The sequence below is a fragment of the Neolamprologus multifasciatus genome, chromosome 18 (genome assembly GCF_963576455.1).
Source record: "Neolamprologus multifasciatus chromosome 18, fNeoMul1.2, whole genome shotgun sequence".
Lineage (NCBI taxonomy): Eukaryota > Metazoa > Chordata > Actinopteri > Cichliformes > Cichlidae > Neolamprologus > Neolamprologus multifasciatus.
Genome location: NC_140456.1, coordinates 9,340,108 through 9,361,055, shown reverse-complemented (window position 1 = coordinate 9,361,055; position 20,948 = coordinate 9,340,108). Strand labels below are relative to the sequence as shown.

The following is a 20,948-nucleotide window of genomic DNA, read 5'->3' as shown; positions in this document are numbered from 1 at the left end:
AGGTTCTGCTGTGAAGTGTAACGGCTAGGAAAGAAGTAACCTCGTTGCAGCCCTGAGAACAAGACGACAAAAAGCTCAGCTGCAAACAAGGACAGAGAATACTTTCATTTTAATGATGATGAAAAATGGTTGGAGGAAAAATTGGAGCTACCTTTGCCAAACAGAGGAGATGTTCACGCAGTTTCTATTCTAATTGTCAGTAAGTACATTTTCATGGCGTTCCTGCAACTGCAGAAAGAACAAGAACCGTGCTGCCTTCTAAGCGCTTCTTGGAAAAGCCCAATGTAAATGTCAACTTTTATGCTCACTGGAGGTAAAAAAGAAAGTTCTGCAGGTTAAGAAAATCCCTGTGAGATGTTCTGAGTAAACCGTGGCCTCTCAGTGAAAAAGAAACATACATGCTGTCTCTTCCATGTATAATGCTTCAGAGCAGCTTGCAGTATGCAAAATGCATTCCTTGGTTTGCATGTTGAAAATAAAAGCATGAAATACAGCTCACTCACGCTGGCACAAAAGCACAATGCCATTCTTGCAAAAAGAACTCACTTCTTTAAAGTCTGTTTGTGAATTCAATTTATTTATTTTTTTAGCGCGGCTGATAGAAAGACGTGTAATTAGAATTTTGATCCCCTGCATTTCAAAATTCCTTTTCCCACGGCGACTGCCTGACATTTTACTCGCAGTTCCTTCATTTCTTAATGCAAAGATATAATAGAGCTGCATAGCGAGAGTGTGAAAGCTTGCCATAGCTGTTGCGTTGGAGGCCCTTTTTTGTCAGAACTTCACAGCCCAGCAGCATTCAACATTCATCATTTTTTTTCTCTGATGTAAGTGCAAGATACCTCTGCTACTACAGACTTTGAAGATCTGATCTCGGTATTGCAAAGAATGTAAAATATGAAAAGGCTCTTTCAGGTCTGTGGGTGCTAATTTGGACTGTGTCACTATATGTTTTATATCTGAAATGTGGAGTTAGAGTTGACTGAATCTCTGCTTTCACTGTCTAATGCTTTATTTAGGAACAATGTTGAGGCAGTATTGAGAATTTGGGTTCAGTAATCGATTTTCTTTTTTTGATAGCCTGCATCACTATGTCAGGCAAAGAGATGTCATTATAAATAAGAACCTTAGACTTTAATGTCTTGATGCATTCTCAATCATCCAGGAAAATAAATGTCCAAAAGTTGATTCTGTTCATCTGGCCGTAGCGTTTTCTGGACGTAGCATTTTCTGGGAGAAACACAAGAGACTGAAGAAGTCACTTGGATGAGTGACGAAACGTTTCTCCCAGAAAACGCTACGTCCAGATGAACAGAATCAACTTTTGGACATTAGACTTTAATGTTTCTGTATTTTTTGAATATTTAGTGAGATCAACGCTTCTGACAACTTAGTACTCCTCCATTACTGGGCTACGTTTCTCAAGGATCATCTGTCAGTCAAACAGTGATGCGGTAAAGTGACCAGGCAGCTCAACTCCATCAGGGGACTCCCGTTTTTCAAGAATTTGTCTCGAGGGCACCGGGAAGCTCATGGCCTTAATAATAAGGCTAAATGAGGTTTGTCTTTGGGAAGATACATTTTTAAAAGTGATCTTTGTGAAATTTGCTGCCAGGGCAGAATTAAGGTAATAGGATTTTACCACTGCTCTAGCTGGTCTTGCTCTCTCTCTCACTATCACAGCATTAGCGAAGGACAAGCACAGCTGTAGCCTCTCAAAGCAAAGACAGTGACAGAGCTCAGACTGCTGCACAGCTTTCCTGTAGATAGAGTTTTATTTTCTGCTGATGAAACTTGAGAGGAACTTTTGTTTTGTTTTGAGGGTTTTTTTCTGCAAAACCGATGAGCCTGATATCAGACTTGCTGACAATTTTCAGTGTACAAAAAATGTAGAAATACCATTATTGCCATCATCTTGCTAGTTTTAGGGGCCGGAACAGTTCAGGTATCACCTTCAGACTGACAGTCTGTATGTCTGACAATAATTCTTTGTATGCCTGTCATATTGTATTTAGAAATATTTTAAAAAGTATACCTAATTTTACTACATCTAGTTGATTCTGCTATGTTTATACAAGGTGTTTTGGGGTATAGTTTATAGTGCATTTACTGTAGGGACTGTACATATTCCAAAGCACTCTTAATCCCTGTCATTTGGATTTGATTTCATAGGTGACAAAGACTTTGGTCCAAATTGAAAATAACTGAATTAAAAATTCAGGAGCAGGACCGAACTTCGTTCTTCCTTCTCATACACCTAAAAATTGTCTAATTGGCCAATGCAACAATGTGTTCTTGTTTTTTTCCTCCTTTGTTCGAGACCTGGGAGCTTATCCTCATCTGAGTCAACTGGTCTTCATTTATCTGTTATCATAACCATCTTCACTATGAATAAACATTGCATTTGCATGTTTGATTTCTGCGTTCCTTCCTCATGAACCCCACATTAAAAACAAGCATGTGAAATTGGGCAGACCTTGGTGACTTCTCAGGACATTATCAGTGAAGAAATGCTGACTTTGAAGGATGTGCCCCTGAACTCTGCAGCAGAAATTAGGCAATTTTCCGTTTTTCATTTTAAAGCATTTCTACTTCGGCTCATGAAACCAGGGCGGCTGCCTCTTGCATTCTCCCACATATTCAAAAACAAATAAACAGAAAATTGTTCATTTCTTGTGCTCCAGATGATTTCCCTGAAAAAGGCATTACCCAACACTGAAAGTTTTATAACAGCAAATGTGGCAGCTCTCGTGAAATGGGCTTTCACATGAATCATTGCTGTTGAGGCACACTGCAGGCAAAACTGACACTACAGTTACCATCCAAATGTTTCAGGTCATTACTTAAACCAAACCGGTTGGTCACAACACGTTTAACCGAGCAGCCGAGGACGCGAACGGACAAACAGAGCCAGTGATTGTCGCTCGGACCATCTGTCTGTCTTTCTTTTTGTTTGTCTCTTCGCTGTCTGCTTCGATTTGTATCTGGCTGTGGATCACTGAGTCTCTCTCTGTCTTTCCCTTTCCCTCTGTCACTCTCTTTCCGCTCATCCTTTTTTCAGTCTGTAGGCGTGTCTGTCGGTCTCTGTCAATCAATCGGCGCTGCTGATGTGTGTGCGTGGGGGTGTGTGTGCACATCTGTGAGCGAGTATGATTTTTCTAAACTCATCTCCCACTGTCTTCTTCTCTCTAACTCTGTGCCCTCTCCTCTCTCTTATCTTTCCCCGTCTTGCTGTCAGTATGTCTATTTCAATCCGTCTGTTTATCTGTTTATCTTGATCTGTTTTGGCTCATTTCCCCCCCCCTCTTTGAGCTTGTGTTGCTGTGTTTGACACGCACGTAAACATCAACACACACGAACACACATACATCATCCTGCTTTCCTTCTCTGAGATCCATGGGGACATGTATGTGGGACAAGGGGGGAGAGAACAAACATATCAAACTTCAATCTAGGCTTTTCACTCTTTCCTCCTCCTTCTACAAACCCCAACCCCTGAACACACGCACACGCACTCACGCATGTGCGCTCGCCGCCTCCTCTTTCGCCTCCCCTCCTTCTTCCTCTCCTCCTCTTCCTCAAGACACGCTCCCCCCTTTGCCCAGACCAGGCAGGCTGTTTGGCAGGGCAGATACACAATAACTGGTGCACATGTGCCTCCACACAGACACACCCACACGCACACATATAAATATATGGGGAAATACTTGAAAAACATACAAACAAGCACACGCAGCCATAGAGACACATTAAAAAGTGTAAACACACACATACACACACTTCCTTTTTAAACTGCTAATTGGCTTGTTGACAGTGAAATATTTAAAATGAACCATGAATAATATAAAGAGACATCGATTGTATATTTGCTGTGTGAATAAAACATGAATGCCCCGTGTTTTTTTTCTCTCCCCCCGCTCTCACCCCACTTCTCGTATCTAAATTAAATTCAGTTCAATAAAGCTTGAACAAAGTTTGAACAAAACATAAAGTAAAGTGAATACAACAAACTACGGAGACGCTCTCAAAAGACTTTCAAAATTCACAGCAAACTACTTATTTTTCTCGCTCACTTCCCACCTCTACTCCACCCATCCAGGTGGCTCGGTCTGTTCGCACTCCTCTCTCTCCACCTTTCTTTCTTTCTACAATCTGCTGTACGGTGCTGAAAAATAAAGGTGACGAGGAAGCGTCAAAGTAAGTAAAGTCAGTAAATCCCCATTTTTTAATGCAGCACATTACAACATAATGCATTTCTGTATTCAGGTTGCTTTTTTAAAGATAAATAACTACTACACTAAACTCACTAATCCCATTAGAGTTAAAATCATGCCACTTGCTTGCATTGTAAACATTATTCAAGCATCTGTACAATAGGCTGATAGTAAGACAAAAAAAAACAAAAACATAAAACCTGTTTTTCCTGTTGCACTTGTGCTACAATCAGCTGATTTCAGCTAAGCAGAAAAAAAATGATGGAGCCGTCTACAACTTTTGAGGAGTAGAGAAATGGAGATTACTTCAGAGCAAGAGCCCGATGGTAAAGTGCAAACTGCTGCTGGTGATGCTTAAACAATAAGCATCTGCATAAACAACATGCTAACACAAAGCTAGTGGAAAAACCCAGAGTGATGTTAAAAATTAGTGTATACCAACTCCAGCCAGCAGTCACAACAGTATAGCAGAATCACTGTGGCGATCACTTTGAGCTGGTTTTCCCATTTGCTTTGTGATGTTGGCTTAGGATAAGGTTTTGTGTCAGTGTGTGGGACTGTAGCCTAAGGTTTATATTGTTGTAATTGTAACTGTAATTATGTGACAATACATTTCAGGCCACGTTACGGAGTAATGCAATAGTCAAAAGAAGTGAAATGGGAAGAAGAACAAATTACTTTCCCCAGGGAGTAATTAAGTAGCGTAATGCATTTCTTTGTTTTTTTGTTTTTTTTTTTAAAGTAACGTAATTCTTTTTTGGGTAAAAATGTGTATTTTGAGCAGAAATAAACATGCTTATAAAATTGTAAGGTTAACCAAGTAGCCTTTGGTACCTAAACTTTACCACATAGCTTTTGCTGGCTAAAACTAATTAAGCAGCTACTAGTTAGGAAAAGTGAGTGGAAACAAAACCAATTATTGAATGAAAAGAGAGTAAAACACAAAGCTCCCAAATGAGATACAAAGTGAATCTCTTTGCTGACAAACTTGTGACTTCATACCAAATAGAGGACTGTTATCACTGCCTTACTGCAACTAGTGTGACAGCCAGTGCATCAGTGTCAAAGCCCACTTTGTGCACATCAGTGGGACACCAGCATCTTCTGACAGAATGACTACATTTGACATTCTGTGGCATTTACAGTGGGGCAAAAAAGTATTTAGTCAGCCACCGATTGTGCAAGTTCCCCCACTTAAAATGATGACAGTGGTCAGTAATTTGCACCAGACGTACACTTCAACTGTGAGAGACAGAATGTGAAAAAAAAATCCATGAATTCACATGGTAGGATTTGTAAAGAATTTATTCGTAAATCAGGGTGGAAAATAAGTATTTGGTCAATAACAAAAATACAACTCAATACTTTGTAACATAACCTTTGTTGGCAATAACAGAGGTCAAACGTTTACTATAGGTCTTTACCAGGTTTGCACACACAGTAGCTGGTATTTTGGCCCATTCCTCCATGCAGATCTTCTCAAGAGCAGTGATGTTTTGGGGCTGTCGCCGAGCAACACGGACTTTCAACTCCCACCACAGATTTTCTATGGGGTTGAGGTCTGGAGACTGGCTAGGCCACTCCAGGACTTTCAAATGCTTCTTACGGAGCCACTCCTTTGTTGCCCGGGCGGTGTGTTTTGGATCATTGTCATGTTGGAAGACCCAGCCTCGTTTCATCTTCAAAGTTCTCACTGATGGAAGGAGGTTTTGGCTCAAAATCTCACGATACTTGGCCCCATTCATTCTGTCCTTAACACGGATCAGTCGTCCTGTCCCCTTGGCAGAAAAACAGCCTCATAGCATGATGTTTCCACCCCCATGCTTCACAGTAGGTATGGTGTTCTTGGCATGCAACTCAGTATTCTTCTTCCTCCAAACACGACGAGTTGAGTTTATACCAAAAAGTTCTACTTTGGTTTCATCTGACCACATGACATTCTCCCAATCCTCTGCTGTATCATCCATGTGCTCTCTGGCAAACTTCAGACGGGCCTGGACATGCACTGGCTTCAGCAGCGGAACACGTCTGGCACTGCGGGATTTGATTCCCTGCCGTTGTAGTGTGTTACTGATGGTGACCTTTGTTACTTTGGTCCCAGCTCTCTGCAGGTCATTCACCAGGTCCCCCCGTGTGGTTCTGGGATCTTTGCTCACCGTTCTCATGATCATTTTGACCCCACGGGACGAGATCTTGCGTGGAGCCCCAGATCGAGGGAGATTATCAGTGGTCTTGTATGTCTTCCATTTTCTGATGATTGCTCCCACAGTTGATTTTTTCACACCAAGCTGCTTGCCTATTGTAGATTCACTCTTCCCAGTCTGGTGCAGGTCTACAATTCTTTTCCTGGTGTCCTTCGAAAGCTCTTTGGTCTTGGCCATGGCGGAGTTTGGAGTCTGACTGGTTGAGGCTGTGGACAGGTGTCTTTTATACAGATGATGAGGTCAAACAGGTGCCATTCATACAGGTAACGAGTGGGGGACAGAAAAGCTTCTTACAGAAGACGTTACAGGTCTGTGAGAGCCAGGGATTTTCCTTGTTTGAGGTGACCAAATACTTATTTTCCACCCTGATTTACGAATAAATTCTTTACAAATCCTACCATGTGAATTCATGGATTTTTTTTTCACATTCTGTCTCTCACAGTTGAAGTGTACCTCTGGTGCAAATTACTGACCTCTGTCATCATTTTAAGTGGGGGAACTTGCACAATCGGTGGCTGACTAAATACTTTTTTGCCCCACTGTACACCAATCAAGTCATATTTCTGCGTCTAATTTCAACAATACTGTTTAATGTTTCTGGCAGCACGGTGGTTAGCACTGTTGCCGCATAGCAAGAAGGTCCTGAGTTCAATTCCAACATCAGGCCGGGGTCTTTCTGTGTGGAGTTTGCATGTTCTCCCCGTGTTTGCGTGGGTTCTCTCCGGGTACTCCGGCTTCCTCCCACTGTCCAAAGACATGCAGCTTGTGGGGATAGGTTAATTGGAAAATCCAAATTGCCATTAGGTGTGAATGTGCGAGTGAATGTGAGTGCGAATGGTTGTCTGTCCCTGTGTGTTGGCCCTGCGACAGACTGGCGACCTGTCCAGGGTGTACCCCGCCTCTCGCCCTATGACAGCTGGGATGGGCTCCAGCACCCCCCGCGACCCTGAAAAGGATAAGCGGAAGCGAATGGATGGATGGATGTTTAATGTTTCTATAAATTAACAAACACAAATTATTCATCTGTGACGGTAAATTAGTGTGTCAGAGTTTATGTAGCACAGAATCACAAGTTTTGTCTCAAAGGGTTTTCCATAAACCACAAAACAACCTCTCTTCTTCCTCAAGTCAGAACTCCACCAAAAACTGAAAAAACCTCAGAAAGCCCTCTCTCCCTCTCCTTCTGCCTTCTGGTCTTTTTCCTCTCATCTCTTCCTCCTTCTTCCCCGTGTCTCATTCTTTTCAATCTCTTTTCTAACTACTCCTCTTTCTCTGTGTTTTCCTTCTCTCCTCTCTCTTTTTTCTCTCCCTCCCTTCCTCTCTTATTTCTCTGGAACAGTTTTAATTAGCTGGTAGCCTGAGGTCAACCTCTGCTCCTCCGCATTAGCACACGCACACACACACACACACACACACACACACACTCACACACACACACACACTCACACACACACGCACACACTCACACACACACGCACGCGCATTCACTTTTTATATATGTGTTAGTATGTATGTGAGTGTGGGGTATGACAAGCCAAATTGATTTCCGTCACTTTATTTTAACAGCAGATAAATGTACTGCTTCCTGCTTTTATGTTCAGAGTAGAAGAGCCGGAACTCCCATGATGCTGAGCAGGAATATGACAGAAAGGGTGCACATGCACGTGTGTGTGTGTGTGTGTGCAATACGAGTGGACGTGTGTAGCGTGTATCCATTAGTGTGTACTACATGTATAATAATATGTGAGCATGTCTAGTCTTGTATGATGTTTATGAATGCATGTAGGTGTATGTGTGTGTGTGTGTATGTGTGTGTGTGTGTGTGTGTGTGTGTGTGTGTGTAGACTGCAGCCCTCTGGAGGTTCTTGCAACATGCGACATTAGCAGTGACACAGAAAAGGTGCATTACTCCCATTTCATGTTGCACACACTAATATGCACACACACGCACACACACACACACACACTACTCCCTCTTCAATAAAAAAAAGAAAGGAAAAGAAAAAAATCCTGGACTTCTCTTCCAATTTGATGAATTTTTCATTTGGGGTTTTTTTACTCTAAAATCATCAGTGAGAAAAATCTTGTTTTTGTGACCGACTGCTGCAGGGAGAAGGGAAATGAAATCTCTGTGGAGATGGACCAGAGGACTCGCTTTTTAAAGACGTCTCTTTGCTCCCAGACGTGGAGTCATGGGACTAGTGTGTGTATGTGCACTTTATGCAAGTATATGTTTTTTGTTAGCAGGATTTCTGAGCGTCTTATCCATGTGTGTTCATGTGCTCTGTATGTGTGTGTGTGTGTGTGTGTGTGTGTGTGTGTGTGTGCGCGCGCACAAAGGGCTTGTGTCTGCAAATATATCTCTGTCAGTGTGGGTGCGGGGTTCTGTGTGTTTACATGATTATGTCTGTTTGTGTGTGTGTGTGTGTGTGTGTGTGTGTGTGTGTGTGTGTGTGTGTGTGTGTGTGTGTGTAAGGGAGACAGGGACACACAAAGCAGAAGGTTTTTCATTAGACAAAGTAGAGAGGACGGAAGTGACGGGTAAGGTAAGCGACGGGTAAGGTAAGCGACCCATGTTGTAGGTGACGTCAGACGCCGGAGATTTGGCGGAAAAAACAAAGCGAATGGTAGCGTAGAGTTTAACAAAGTTTCCTTAAGCTTCAGTACTGCCAAATAAACTAACCAACTGTCATATAACTAACAACATCTGTCTTATCATCTCTAACACCCTGGAGGACAACGGGGAGAGTTTAGACGCTCTCCAAGAATACATCGAACGCTGCTTCCAAGATTTAGTAATGAAGAAGGCCCAGAGTGCATCTTCCCCGGCCAAAACCGAGACGCCGTCATCGAAGAGATGTCGTCCGGCAGACTCCCCCGGCACAACATCGCCTGCCGGCAAAGACATCGCAGATATCCTGGAGTCAATCGACAAGCGATTGTCCAGTTTCGATGCGAGGCTGTCCCTGGTGGAGATTCTACACCGGGAATTTAAATCTCTGAGAGAATCCCTGGAATTCAGCCAGCAGCAGGTGGAAACGCTTGCCGCTGAAAATGCCACGCTACGGGAGTCGGTCAAATCTCTCGCCGATAACGTGACCCAGCTAAACACTGAAAATAAAAAAATAAAAGAGTCCGTTATCGATCTACAAGCCCGTAGCATGAGAGACAATCTTGTTTTTTCTGGTATTCCAGAATCTACCGGAGAGGACGCGGAGGCAACGGTGAAAAGCTTCATTAAAATCCACCTGAAGCTGCCGGAGGACACCGTAAAGAACATCGCCTTCAACAGAGTGCATCGCTTGGGGGGCGTGAGGTCGCGGACCGGGAGACCACGTCCTATTGTGGCCAAATTTGGTCAATTTAAACAGAAGGAACAGGTGAAGAGTCGCGGCAGGGAACTGAAAGGAACGGACTTCAGCGTGAACGACCAGTTCCCCAAAGAGATCCTGGAACGACGCAAGGTCCTGTTCCCAGTCCGACGTAGCTTCATGCAGAAAGGCTCCCGCGCTGTCATCGCCGTGGACCGGCTCTACGTGGACGGACAGCTCTACCGCGACCCCGGCACCACACCGTGGTTATATTGACTGCACTCCAGATAAGAACCCGCTACACTCTTTTCTTATTCATTCACACTTTCTCCTTTAACATGGGTTGAACCTAGTAATATCAGTATGATGTCATAGCAGATATAACACCGTCACCCTCCGTCATTACTTTAATTGGAATGTTTCCGTTTCTTTTCTTTTTTTTGTTGTCGCTCACACTTTATGTGGTTTCTTTCTTTCTCTTGTCTTTCACTGCTGTGATCACCTACTTCCCCACTCACCTACAAACAACACCCTCTATTTCTCCATATATTCGCACCACGATCACGCAAACACACACGCTCAACGGCAGCACATTTACAACAGCCTCACAGCAAGCACAGACTTACAGGACACATACGCAAGCCACGCTTGTTCATATTAGTGAATAGTCACACACATAGTCAGACTTATGGAGCCTATCACCACACTTTTTTCTCTTTCTATTTACAAACAAGTGATGTTTCCACATTTTCTCCACCCGTCTAAACGGAACACCCAGCTTACATCATTAGACATACACACACAATTATGGGCATGCTGAGGTTTGTCACATGGAATGTAAATGGGGCTGGCACCAGAGGAAAGAGGTTAAAGATATTTAACCAGCTTAAAAAACTACAGGCAGATGTTGTTTTATTACAAGAAACTCACAGACCTGTTACAGGTTTAAACGAACTTAAAACACCTGAGTTTCCTAATGTGTTTGCAGCTTGTTATAATTCTAGACAAAGAGGAGTAGCAATTTTAATACATAAAAATGTTAATTTTACAGTACTTGATACAGTTATGGATCCAGAGGGTAGATTTCTAATTATTAAACTATCAATATTGAACAAAAAACTATGTATTGTAAGTATATATGGTCCAAATGTTGATGAACCCTCATTCTTCCACGGATTTTTTAGTGCACTCTCTGAACACCTTGATTGCACACTCATTCTTGGAGGCGACCTCAACCTTGGACTAAATGAAGAAATGGATAGGCTCAACACAACAGGAACTCAGCGCAATTGGCAGTCCACAAATATAATCAAACAGTATATGAGCGACTATGGCCTTTGCGATGCATGGCGCTCCCTTCACCCCAACAGTAAGGAATATACTTTCTTCTCACATGTTCATCACTCCTACTCTCGTCTGGATTATTTTTTGGTCAGCAGCTCACTGCTGAGTGACATTTCAGACACTGAGATTCACCCTATAGCTGTCAGCGATCATGCTCCTGTATCTTTAACACTAATACACAAGAATAATACTACGCCAAGTAAAAACTGGAGATTTAACACATCACTACTTAAAGATGAAGACTTTATTAAATATTTTAAAAAGGAATGGACTTCATATTTAGACTTTAATGACACTCCCGGAACATCTGCTTCTGTTCTATGGGAAGCAGGAAAAGCTGTGATGAGAGGTAAAATAATTTCTTTCTCATCACACAAAAAGAAAGAAGAAAACAAAAATATTCAGGAATTAGAAAAAACCATCAAATCCTTAGAAGAAGCCTACGCGTTCCACCAAGATCAAGAAATAATGAACAAAATATGCAAAACAAAACTAGAATTAAATGAAATTATTAATAGAAAAACACAATTCCTTGTACAAAGACTTCGCTTGCAGAATTTTGAACACAGTAACAAACCAGGTCGATTTCTAGCAAACCAGTTAAAAATAAATAAAGAAAAAACAACTATATGTGCCACTAAAGATTTATCAGGGAACACAATATATGACCCTGGAAGAATAAACAAGATTTTTAGGGATTTCTATGAAACTTTATATTCACCACAAATAAACCCGTCTAAAAATGAAATTGATTTGTTTCTTGACAACGTAACTCTTCCAAAATTACTAGACAGTCAAGCAATGGCACTGGATTCGCCACTGACGCCAGGTGAACTCCAGGAAGCCCTGATAAGTATGCCCATTAATAAAGCTCCAGGTCCAGACGGCTTTCCTGCAGAATTCTACAAAGAATTCTGGACAATTTTGGCACCAGTATTCCATGGAATGTTGCAGGAAATCAAGAAAAATGGCAGACTACACCAAATATGAATTCTGCTAACATTAGTCTCCTGCTAAAACCAGGAAAAGACCCTTTATTTCCCTCAAGTTATCGTCCAATATCCCTTATAAATGTAGACCTTAAAATAATCTGCAAAGCTCTCTCAAAGAGATTAGAGAAAATAACCCCCCTCTTAATTCATCCTGACCAAACTGGTTTCATAAAAGGTCGGCACTCCTCAACAAATACTCGTAGATTTCTTAATTTAATAGACTACTCATACAATAAAAACATTGAAACCATAATATTATCTCTAGATGCAGAAAAAGCATTTGACAGAGTTAACTGGAAATTTTTATTTGCAACTTTACACAAATTTGGTTTTGGAAACTCTTTCATAAATTGGATAAGAATATTATACAATTCCCCAACAGCTCGTATCAGAACAAATGACCAGACATCCTCCAGCTTTTGTCTCCTGAGGGGCACCAGACAGGGATGCCCACTCTCCCCTTCACTTTTTGCAATTTTTATCGAACCTCTAGCAGCAGCACTTAGACAGGCTACAACAATTAAGGGCATAAAATGTAATAACGTAGAACATAAAATCAGTCTCTATGCAGATGATGTGTTGCTTTTTCTGCAAAACTCACAAATCAACCTCTCTGAGGTAATTACTCTAATAAACTGGTTTTCAAGAGTTTCAGACTATTCAATTAACTGGCCAAAATCTACAGTTCTTCCCATTAACTGCTCCTTCCACAATTCATCTTCTGCCCCACTACAATCTGGAAATATTAAATATTTAGGTATTATTGTTTCTCCTAAGCTTTCAGACTTAATTAAATTAAACCACATCCCACTTCTAAAGAAAGTAGAAGGCGATCTGACTAGATGGAAATCTCTACCCATATCACTCATGGGAAGGGTCGCCACTATAAAAATGATGATCTTGCCAAAAATAAATTACTTATTTTTAATGATCCCTAACAAACCATCACAAGATTGGTTCAGATCTCTGGATTCACATATTTCTAAATTCCTTTGGAAAGATAAACCCCCGCGCATCAGCTTAAAAACGCTACAAAGAACCAAGGATAGAGGAGGACTAGATCTGCCTAATTTTCACCAATACTTCTTAGCCAACAGGCTTCAGTTCATCTCAGAATGGTTAAAATGTACCCTCTTAGATGAGCCCTGGCTAGATGTTGAACAGGCACTATGCAATGATCTAGAGATTTCAGACCTACCATTTATTAGCTCAAACATCAAAAGACATGAATGCTTTAAAAGCATCAACATCAGCTTTTCTCTGTCAGCATGGTGGGAGTTTCTAAAAATAACGGAGTCTTCATTAATCCCATGCAAACGTACACCTATCTGGAATAACCCTGACATATTACAAAACAAAAATATGATTAATTTCCCAGAATGGAGTTGTAAAGGAATTAAATACTTAGAACATATATTAGAGGGAACAGAATTTATTCCATTTGACAGACTAGTTACACAATATGGGATCAACAAGAAAAGATTTTTAGAATATCAACAAATTAAATCCATAGTAAAAAAGAAATTTAACCTCAGTCAAGTTGAATTACAAACACCACCAAGTGTGGTTCAATTTCTTACTCTTAAATCCCCCAAACTATTATCTAAAATATACAGAACACTTTCTAAAATAGATGAATCAATATCCCTTCCTATTGCAAAGTGGGAAGCAGATTTATCAGTCAGCTTAGACCAAAACGTCTGGTCTCAGATTTGCTTAAAAACCTTTAAATTTATTAAAAATCCCAATCTGCAATTAATACAATACAAAATACTGCATAGAGTGCACTATACAGGTCATCGAATGTTTAAGATGGGCTTTACATCCGCCAACAACTGCTCACACTGTCAAGGCAATACACCAGACAGTTACATCCACGCTCTTTGGTTCTGTCCACCAGTGCAGAAGTTTTGGCACGAGATATGTGAGGACTTATCAAAGTGTCTGAAATGTAAAATTCCAACCTCCCCTTTAGTATGCTTGTTGGGAAATTTGGATGATGTCACTACAGAAATTAATACAGTCCACATGGTTTTTATTGCCCTATGCATCGCCAAGAAAACGGTCCTCATGAACTGGAAAAATAAAAATAATCTTAATTCTAGCCAATACAGAAACTATCTAATAGATCACATTAGTCTCGATATAGCCTCTGCCACCACATTAGATCAATCCCTCTGGGCTCCTTTGATCGGCTCCATCACCTAGCGGGGGTGGGGGGTCGTGGTTTGGTCCCGCCTTGGCTATTGTGGTTGATGTGGAGGTTGGGATGGGCTTAGGGCACCTGGAGGACCCCTAGAGACGTTATCCCTGGAGGGCTTAACCCGGGGGTTGTGTTCATAACCTGGTTAGTGGCTCTGGTCGCTCTCAGAGGTTGTTCTCCTCGTGGCCGCGTGCAGCGGGGCTGGAGGATGGTCTGTGCTGGCGGACGTAGGTTACTGGCCTGGTGGCCTGGCTGCCCCTGAGTGGATCCGGGGCGGGCGTGGGGGTTTGGGGTTCGGGGGTGCTTCGCCTCCGTGCTGGGGCTCTGGCTGGGCCTTGGGGGCTTCGGTCCTCGTCGGTGTGTCGCCGAGGTTGTGGGCGGGTGGGTGCACGGGGGCTCAGCCCTGGCGCAGGGGGCCTCTTGTGCATCGGCCTAACCGGGGGGCTCTTGAACTGGCAGGGAGGTTGTTCCATCTTTGCAGGAGTCCACTCTGCAGGTGGGGGAGAGACATAGGAGAGGTGGAGAATAAACTTAACCTGGGTGTCTGTGTCTTGTGTAGTCTGGGAGATGATTGAATGTTGGGGTGGGTACAGTTTCCTCTGCGGTGGGGTAGAGTGGGCTGCCCCGGGTCCTGTGGGGCTTGGCGGTGTTGCTGCCGTAGGCCCCGGTCTGGATGGGCCTGGGCTCCCTTGCCTTGGTGGATACCAGAGGACGGGGGTGCATATTGGGTCAGCGGGGGAGCTGGCCCTAGGGAGGGACACCCTCCCCTCCCTTCTTTTCCTCCCCATCCCCGTCTGCCTCCCTCTTCACGCTCCACCACACCCACCCACACAGGTAGGGCTTTGGGGTGCGGGTGTGTCACCAGGGTGCAGGGGAGACATTCCCCCCCCCTCTGTCCTCTTCTGGCCACCTGTGCCTCAATTTTATCTCACAACTTAGACATCCACATTACTTACACTCTCATAACACACACATATATATATATATAGGGCCTTGAGGGTGGGCACGTTAACGGCGTCCAGTAGACGGTCTGTGTATTCAGACCTGCCTCTGGCGCCGGTGCCCACCTCTCAATTTTAAATCCATGTAGACATTGAGGGTTCTCGGGAGGGGCCGTGCTAACACCTGCTGCTCTCTGGCAGCAGCACCATGCTCTCCCTTGTTTTAAATACACTTTAGAGCAACACGCAGCAACACTACACTGGAGCGGGAGGAGGGAGGTATGGGTCTTAACACACCCCTGTTCTCTGCTAGCCATCGGGGCGGGGGGGCTGGGAAGAGATGCTGGCTGTCCGATTGGCCTCCCTGCTGCTGCGGAGCCTGGGGCGGTCTGCTTGCCTCCACCCCGGAGGGAAGGGTAACATCTCTTGGGTCTGGGTGCCGTTTCCATCTCTGGGGGTGAGGATACCTGGACCCGGGATATAGAGTATGTTTGGGGAGTGTGATTGTGTGTACATGTCCATTTACGTTTATTCCTGCGTTGGGTGAGTGCTGAGTGTTTGTATATGTGTGCATGAGGGTGGGAATGCATGTCTGTGTCTGTGTGTGCCTGTTTGTCTGTGTCTATATGTCAGGTCGGGTCTTAGACTTCACCTCTCTGGGAACTCCAAGGCCCTCCAAAGTGTGGAGGCCTATCTCCCCTCACCACACTCCCTGCCGGTGACTGATGCCCTCAGGGGTCGGTGCGTTGGTGGTTCTTGGTGTCCGGGGCTGGGCGCTCAGGTATGTACCAGCTCACTCCCGGTGACTACTTGGCGGGGCCTGGCGCCTGCTGCTCGGTCAGGCCTCTTCCGGGGCGCGGGGGGCCCTCGGGCCTCCGGCCTCTGTGCCTGTGGCTCGGTTCACTCTGGCACAGCTGGCTGCCGGCAGAGCCGGCGGGCACGCCGGTGCAGCCCCCTCTAGCTTCTGCCCGGTGGCTACTGGGTGACCCCTCATCTGGGGATCCTCAGCCCTTCCCATGAAGGTGGCACGGATGCCCCTCCGGTGGTCCTCCTTGGGCTCTTGCACTCTGGGGCCTCTGGATGTCTGGGGCCTGGATCTCCTCCATGCCTGCTTCATGCCCTGGGGGACGGGGCTATGGCTCTCTACATCCTCTAGCAGACCATTACATGGGGAAACCATTTGAATACAAGCGCGCCGATCCACACAGGTGTGCACATGGGTGTTCACTATTCGTAGACTTAAATCACACCTTTCTTGGCTGCTACTTCAAAGCACATTGTGCGCTGTCTGTCCTGCGTGCTGCACAACAACATCAATATTTAGTATTTACTGCTGTTTTCACTTAGCTAGATTAATGCGATGGTGTTGTGTATAGTATGTTGCATTGTTTTGTTTTTTTTTTTGCTTGTTTTCTATTCTTTTTCTCTCAACAGGTGATCCCGGAGATATTTTTTCTTCCCCCCTTTCTCACTGTCCCTCTCCCCTTCTGTTTTTCTTTTCCTTCCTCTTTCTTTCTCCCTTTCCTATCCCTCACTCATGTCTGTCCCGTCTGTAACAACTGAAAATAAAATAAATAATAAAAAACAAAGGTCGATCAAATGGACCAATACGGCAATGCCATGATGATCCATTTGGCAAAATAAATCCATTGGGTATCCTTGTTGGTCTTCAGACAACAATTCTGACGGCTAAAGAACCAAATGGGACAGGCGGAAAAAAAAAAAAAAAAAAAAAAAAAAAAAAAAAAAAAAAAAAAAAGACAAAGTATGAAGGAGGTCAAGGAAGATGCGAAGGAGGCTGGCAAGGAGCAGAGCCCAGTCACAGGACTATCAGCAGGGAAGCTGAACTTCAGACATACATACACACAGATACACTATACTCTATATTCAGTATACGCACTCAGTAGGCTGATGAAAAAACTGAAGGGCTTGAAGAGGAGCTCTGCAGCAGTACGCAGGTCCACGTGAGCCAACAAAGTAAAAATGTCCCTAATTATGAACAGATTACTGTTTGGGTGTAACGAGTTAAAGCGCTTCCTTTAGTTCAATTTTCAAATGAGCAGTTTATCATAGTTAATTTTTTACTGTTGTTCCTTTTAACCTTTTGTTGTCAAGAAAAGAGAAAAACCTGACACATACGTTTCTATTTCTCTCCCTCTCCATGTCCAGTAGCTGAACAGGCTGCTATCATAGCCCACGTGCAACTTACATTTACTTTTAGGAATTATTTGCATTATTTTGAATGCACATTTTTGAGGAAAAAACTATAACAACAGCCATAAAGCCCTGAAAGCTAGTAGGTCCAAGTAACTTGAGCTGGACTGTATCAAAATCACATCAAAAACTGACATGTTAGTGCTGCAGCTGCCCTCAACCCCTCCACCAACCCGGCATCCACCTGCAGGCTCTGGGAGGATATTTATTTATCACTCCCCGCTTTTCCATGTAACACGTTTAGAGCCCAGATACCGAACTCTAATTATATTCTGCTGGTGAAATAAATGAGTCGCATGTAAGTCGACTGAGTGAAATGCAAATCGTTCCTGGGTGATAAGTGTCTGTTGGAGCTCTACTTCAAATCTGAAGAAGCACCTCTTCACTGGTGGCTCATTGAGAAGGATAATAATGCAAGTGCAACAGCTCCTCAGCACCAACACCTGCTAGTTTCTAATTTAGCGAAAGCTGTCACTGCAAGGCAAATTAATAAGCTTGTTGCTGGTTATGTGATAACAAAAAAAGGCACAACCAATATCAACTCAATCTGAAACGAGTTAAAGGTAAATTGAAATGAGGATAAACCTACTTTGGACAATACAACTAGCGTGGTTTGCAAAGGAGTTGCATCTTGAGAGCAACCTTATAATATAAAAAGATTCTTGTGCAGTTTACCTCAACTTTCTGCTCTGTTTTCAACAAATAAACTGCCCCGTCCACTGCAGAGACAACAATATGCTATCGTTTAGTTTTATAGCGTCTCTATCCATTTTGTTCACGTCTACCGGCTGGTGCTAAGTAACAGGGTTAGCTGCATATTTCAAACCGTACTTTTCTAAAGCTTTTTAACTCTGCCTGGAGGTGGATTTAAGAACATTAAACATTTTAATGCTCGACATTAGCCATAACTTCCTTCAAATTATGAAAGTACGCTCTCCACACTGTGGATTTATAATATGTATGTTTCATCTGATGCTCTGTGTTGTTCATACTGAGAGAAATGTTAAAAGTCAAGCTGTTTATTCACAATATTTTTATGGCGGCACGGTTACATCAGATGCACAAATTTTTGCTGCCTTGTGCATCCTCTTATGTATGTTTCTACCAAATTTAAGCTGACACATTTGGTAGTCTTGGAAACTTTGAGAGCTTCACTAGAATTTAAAGTAATTATGGGTCTACATACTGTGCATGTAAAGGCAGTAAACATGTGTCCACAAGGGAAATTTAACCGTAAGAAGACTGAATCAAAATGAAATAAAAAGACAGCAAAAAAGGCAGTTAGAGCTTCTGCACTTTTAAAAACTAGACAATGTACAAAATACAGCATGGCAATATGTAATAATAATTTTGGCTTTGACCAGATATTTATGAATGTAAAAATCTGTTACTACCAGGTTCACTGTGCATCCATGGCATTTGTTCAAAGCTTGCCCAAGCCTCAAACTGACTCATCTTGGCCTGAATCCTACTAGGAAATTGTTACTGGGCTAGAGCGGTGAAAAAAACATCCACTTTCTCCTGTCTTCCTCAGCAGGAACAACTCTAATATCAATGCAGCTACAAGGGAATGGAATGGGTTTGCTGAAAAACTGCATTTTGATTCAAGGTTATAACACTGGCTGACAAAGGTAAGTGTATGAGAAAGTACAGTATTTTCAGTCTGAAACAGTGAAAGAGAAAAGAACTAAAACTAGCTACCGAACTAGAGTCAAAGTTATCTCAAACACAGGACCACTGACTTAGGAAAAATATACTTATTTACTTGCCTGGTGCAGTAAATGATCCACTGTGTCGATTTCTTTTGTTGAACAAAGGTGTTTTCACTTTGCGCATACAGTCATTAGCAAGAATCTATTGTTTGGGGTAAAGGGGAAATTTAATTTCGCAAGCAAACTCTTAAATCTAAATGCTTTATGGTTACAGCATTTTGGGATCATTTAGACCAGGGGTGGGCAACTCCAGGCCTCGAGGGCCGGTGTCCCTGCAGGTTTTAAATGTCCTTGAACCAACACAGCTGATTTAAATGGCTAAATTAGCTCCTCAACATGTCCTGCAGTTCTCCAGAGGCCTGGTAACAAACTAATCATGTGATTCAGGGTCTGTTTGACCCAAGGTGAGATCTAAAACCTGCAGGACACCGGCCCTCGAGGCCTGGAGTTGCCCACCCCTGATTTAGACTGATTCAGAGTGTACAGAAAACATGTCAATGGCCTGTGGTCTGAATGGTGAAGCTAAGTGTAGGTGCCTTATGTAAAGTAACATAGATGATAAAGCAGCTTCAGGGCGTGGGTATAGTTGACTGTCTGTTCACAGTGGCTACATCCACTTCTTCCACAGACTACGTTAAGAATGCACACTTCTAATCTGTTTCATTGTTGTCAGCGCTAACAATGACCTGATGTAGCAGAATGGGTATGCGTAATTACTCCATAGTTTCATGCTGAGTATTTGAAGCACTGAGTTTCAACACTAATATAGCCAGCACTGATCCTTTGATTTCTACTTGTTCAGGTTTGGTGCCTTTTGTAGGTTACAATAACAGAAACACAAGGTTATACAAAAATGAGTTAAAAGAAATCACCATTTGCCAACAGTAGGAGATCCTCCTTTATACTCAGATTTTCGTTTTTGAAGATCATTTGAGAGACAGCCTTGGTCTCCTAAACATTTGGTAACAAGGTAATAAAATTAAGTCATTTCTGAGATTATGTACCTGATTATTTGTATTTGTATTTTTTATGTTGTTTGTTTGTAAAATTGTGCAATTGTGCAATTTTCTCGAATGTGTCTGGAACCTGAGGAAAACGCTCTGTTAAAGGCTTATACTTGTGAGGTCTGTGTTGCTCTTCTCCAACACATAGGGTAAGGGGTTAGGGCTGAAGTCGGGTTCACTGTGATCATGGATTGGGAGCATGTTTAGATAGGAACTTAAAACTTGCTACACAATATAAAGTTAGATTGATGACATTAAAGACACACAGTCGTGAACTTGTGTCTTGTAGCAAGGTTTAAAACTCACAAAAGTTGGAAATAGTCTGTAATTTCTTTATATAAAAGGAAACCCATTAAAAGTCTGGGACCCCACTTTGCCCTACTCTCCTCCTCTGCCATACCCCGCATGGCACTGAGAAATAAATCTGCTATAATGGTCCACAAAAAAATGTGGGGAAAAACAGAATGATTTCTTTAAAAACTCCCTCACCCGCTTTGAATGTACTCTAACAGGAGTGAATAGTAAAATTTGCAGGGACTATTTTCAACTGTGGATCAATACACATTTGGTGCTCTAGTGGAATTGATTCAAAATAAACTACAGCAGCCATCATGGTAATAAAGGAACATGGCATTCAGTTTAATGTGTTTTCAATAGTTTTAGAACTACTGCAAAGGTCTGAGGCATGGAGGAATGAGCTTCATCGGAGCCCGACTACATTCAGAAGAATCAATTTAGTGTACGTTTTCGGGATTTCTTAACAATTAGAAACATTTGGATGATTGCTAACCGTAAGAATGCAGAACAAT

The 20,948-nt window shown here is 42.8% G+C and overlaps 1 protein-coding gene across 2 annotated transcripts in view; it reads right to left on the bottom strand.

Annotated features, from left to right (window-relative positions):
* Window positions 1-19,484, bottom strand: part of kirrel1b (kirre like nephrin family adhesion molecule 1b) — a 69,189-nt gene extending 49,705 nt beyond the window's left edge. Inside the window, exon 1 of one of the 2 annotated variants that reach the window (XM_085141477.1) lies at window positions 19,193-19,484. In XM_085141477.1, the coding sequence (XP_084997603.1) occupies window positions 19,193-19,259 (67 nt within the window). In that variant the 5' untranslated portion in view covers window positions 19,260-19,484. The remainder of the gene's footprint in view (window positions 1-19,192) is intronic. The other variant, XM_085141478.1, reaches the window with a different exon arrangement.
* Window positions 19,485-20,948: the final 1,464 nt, after the last annotated feature.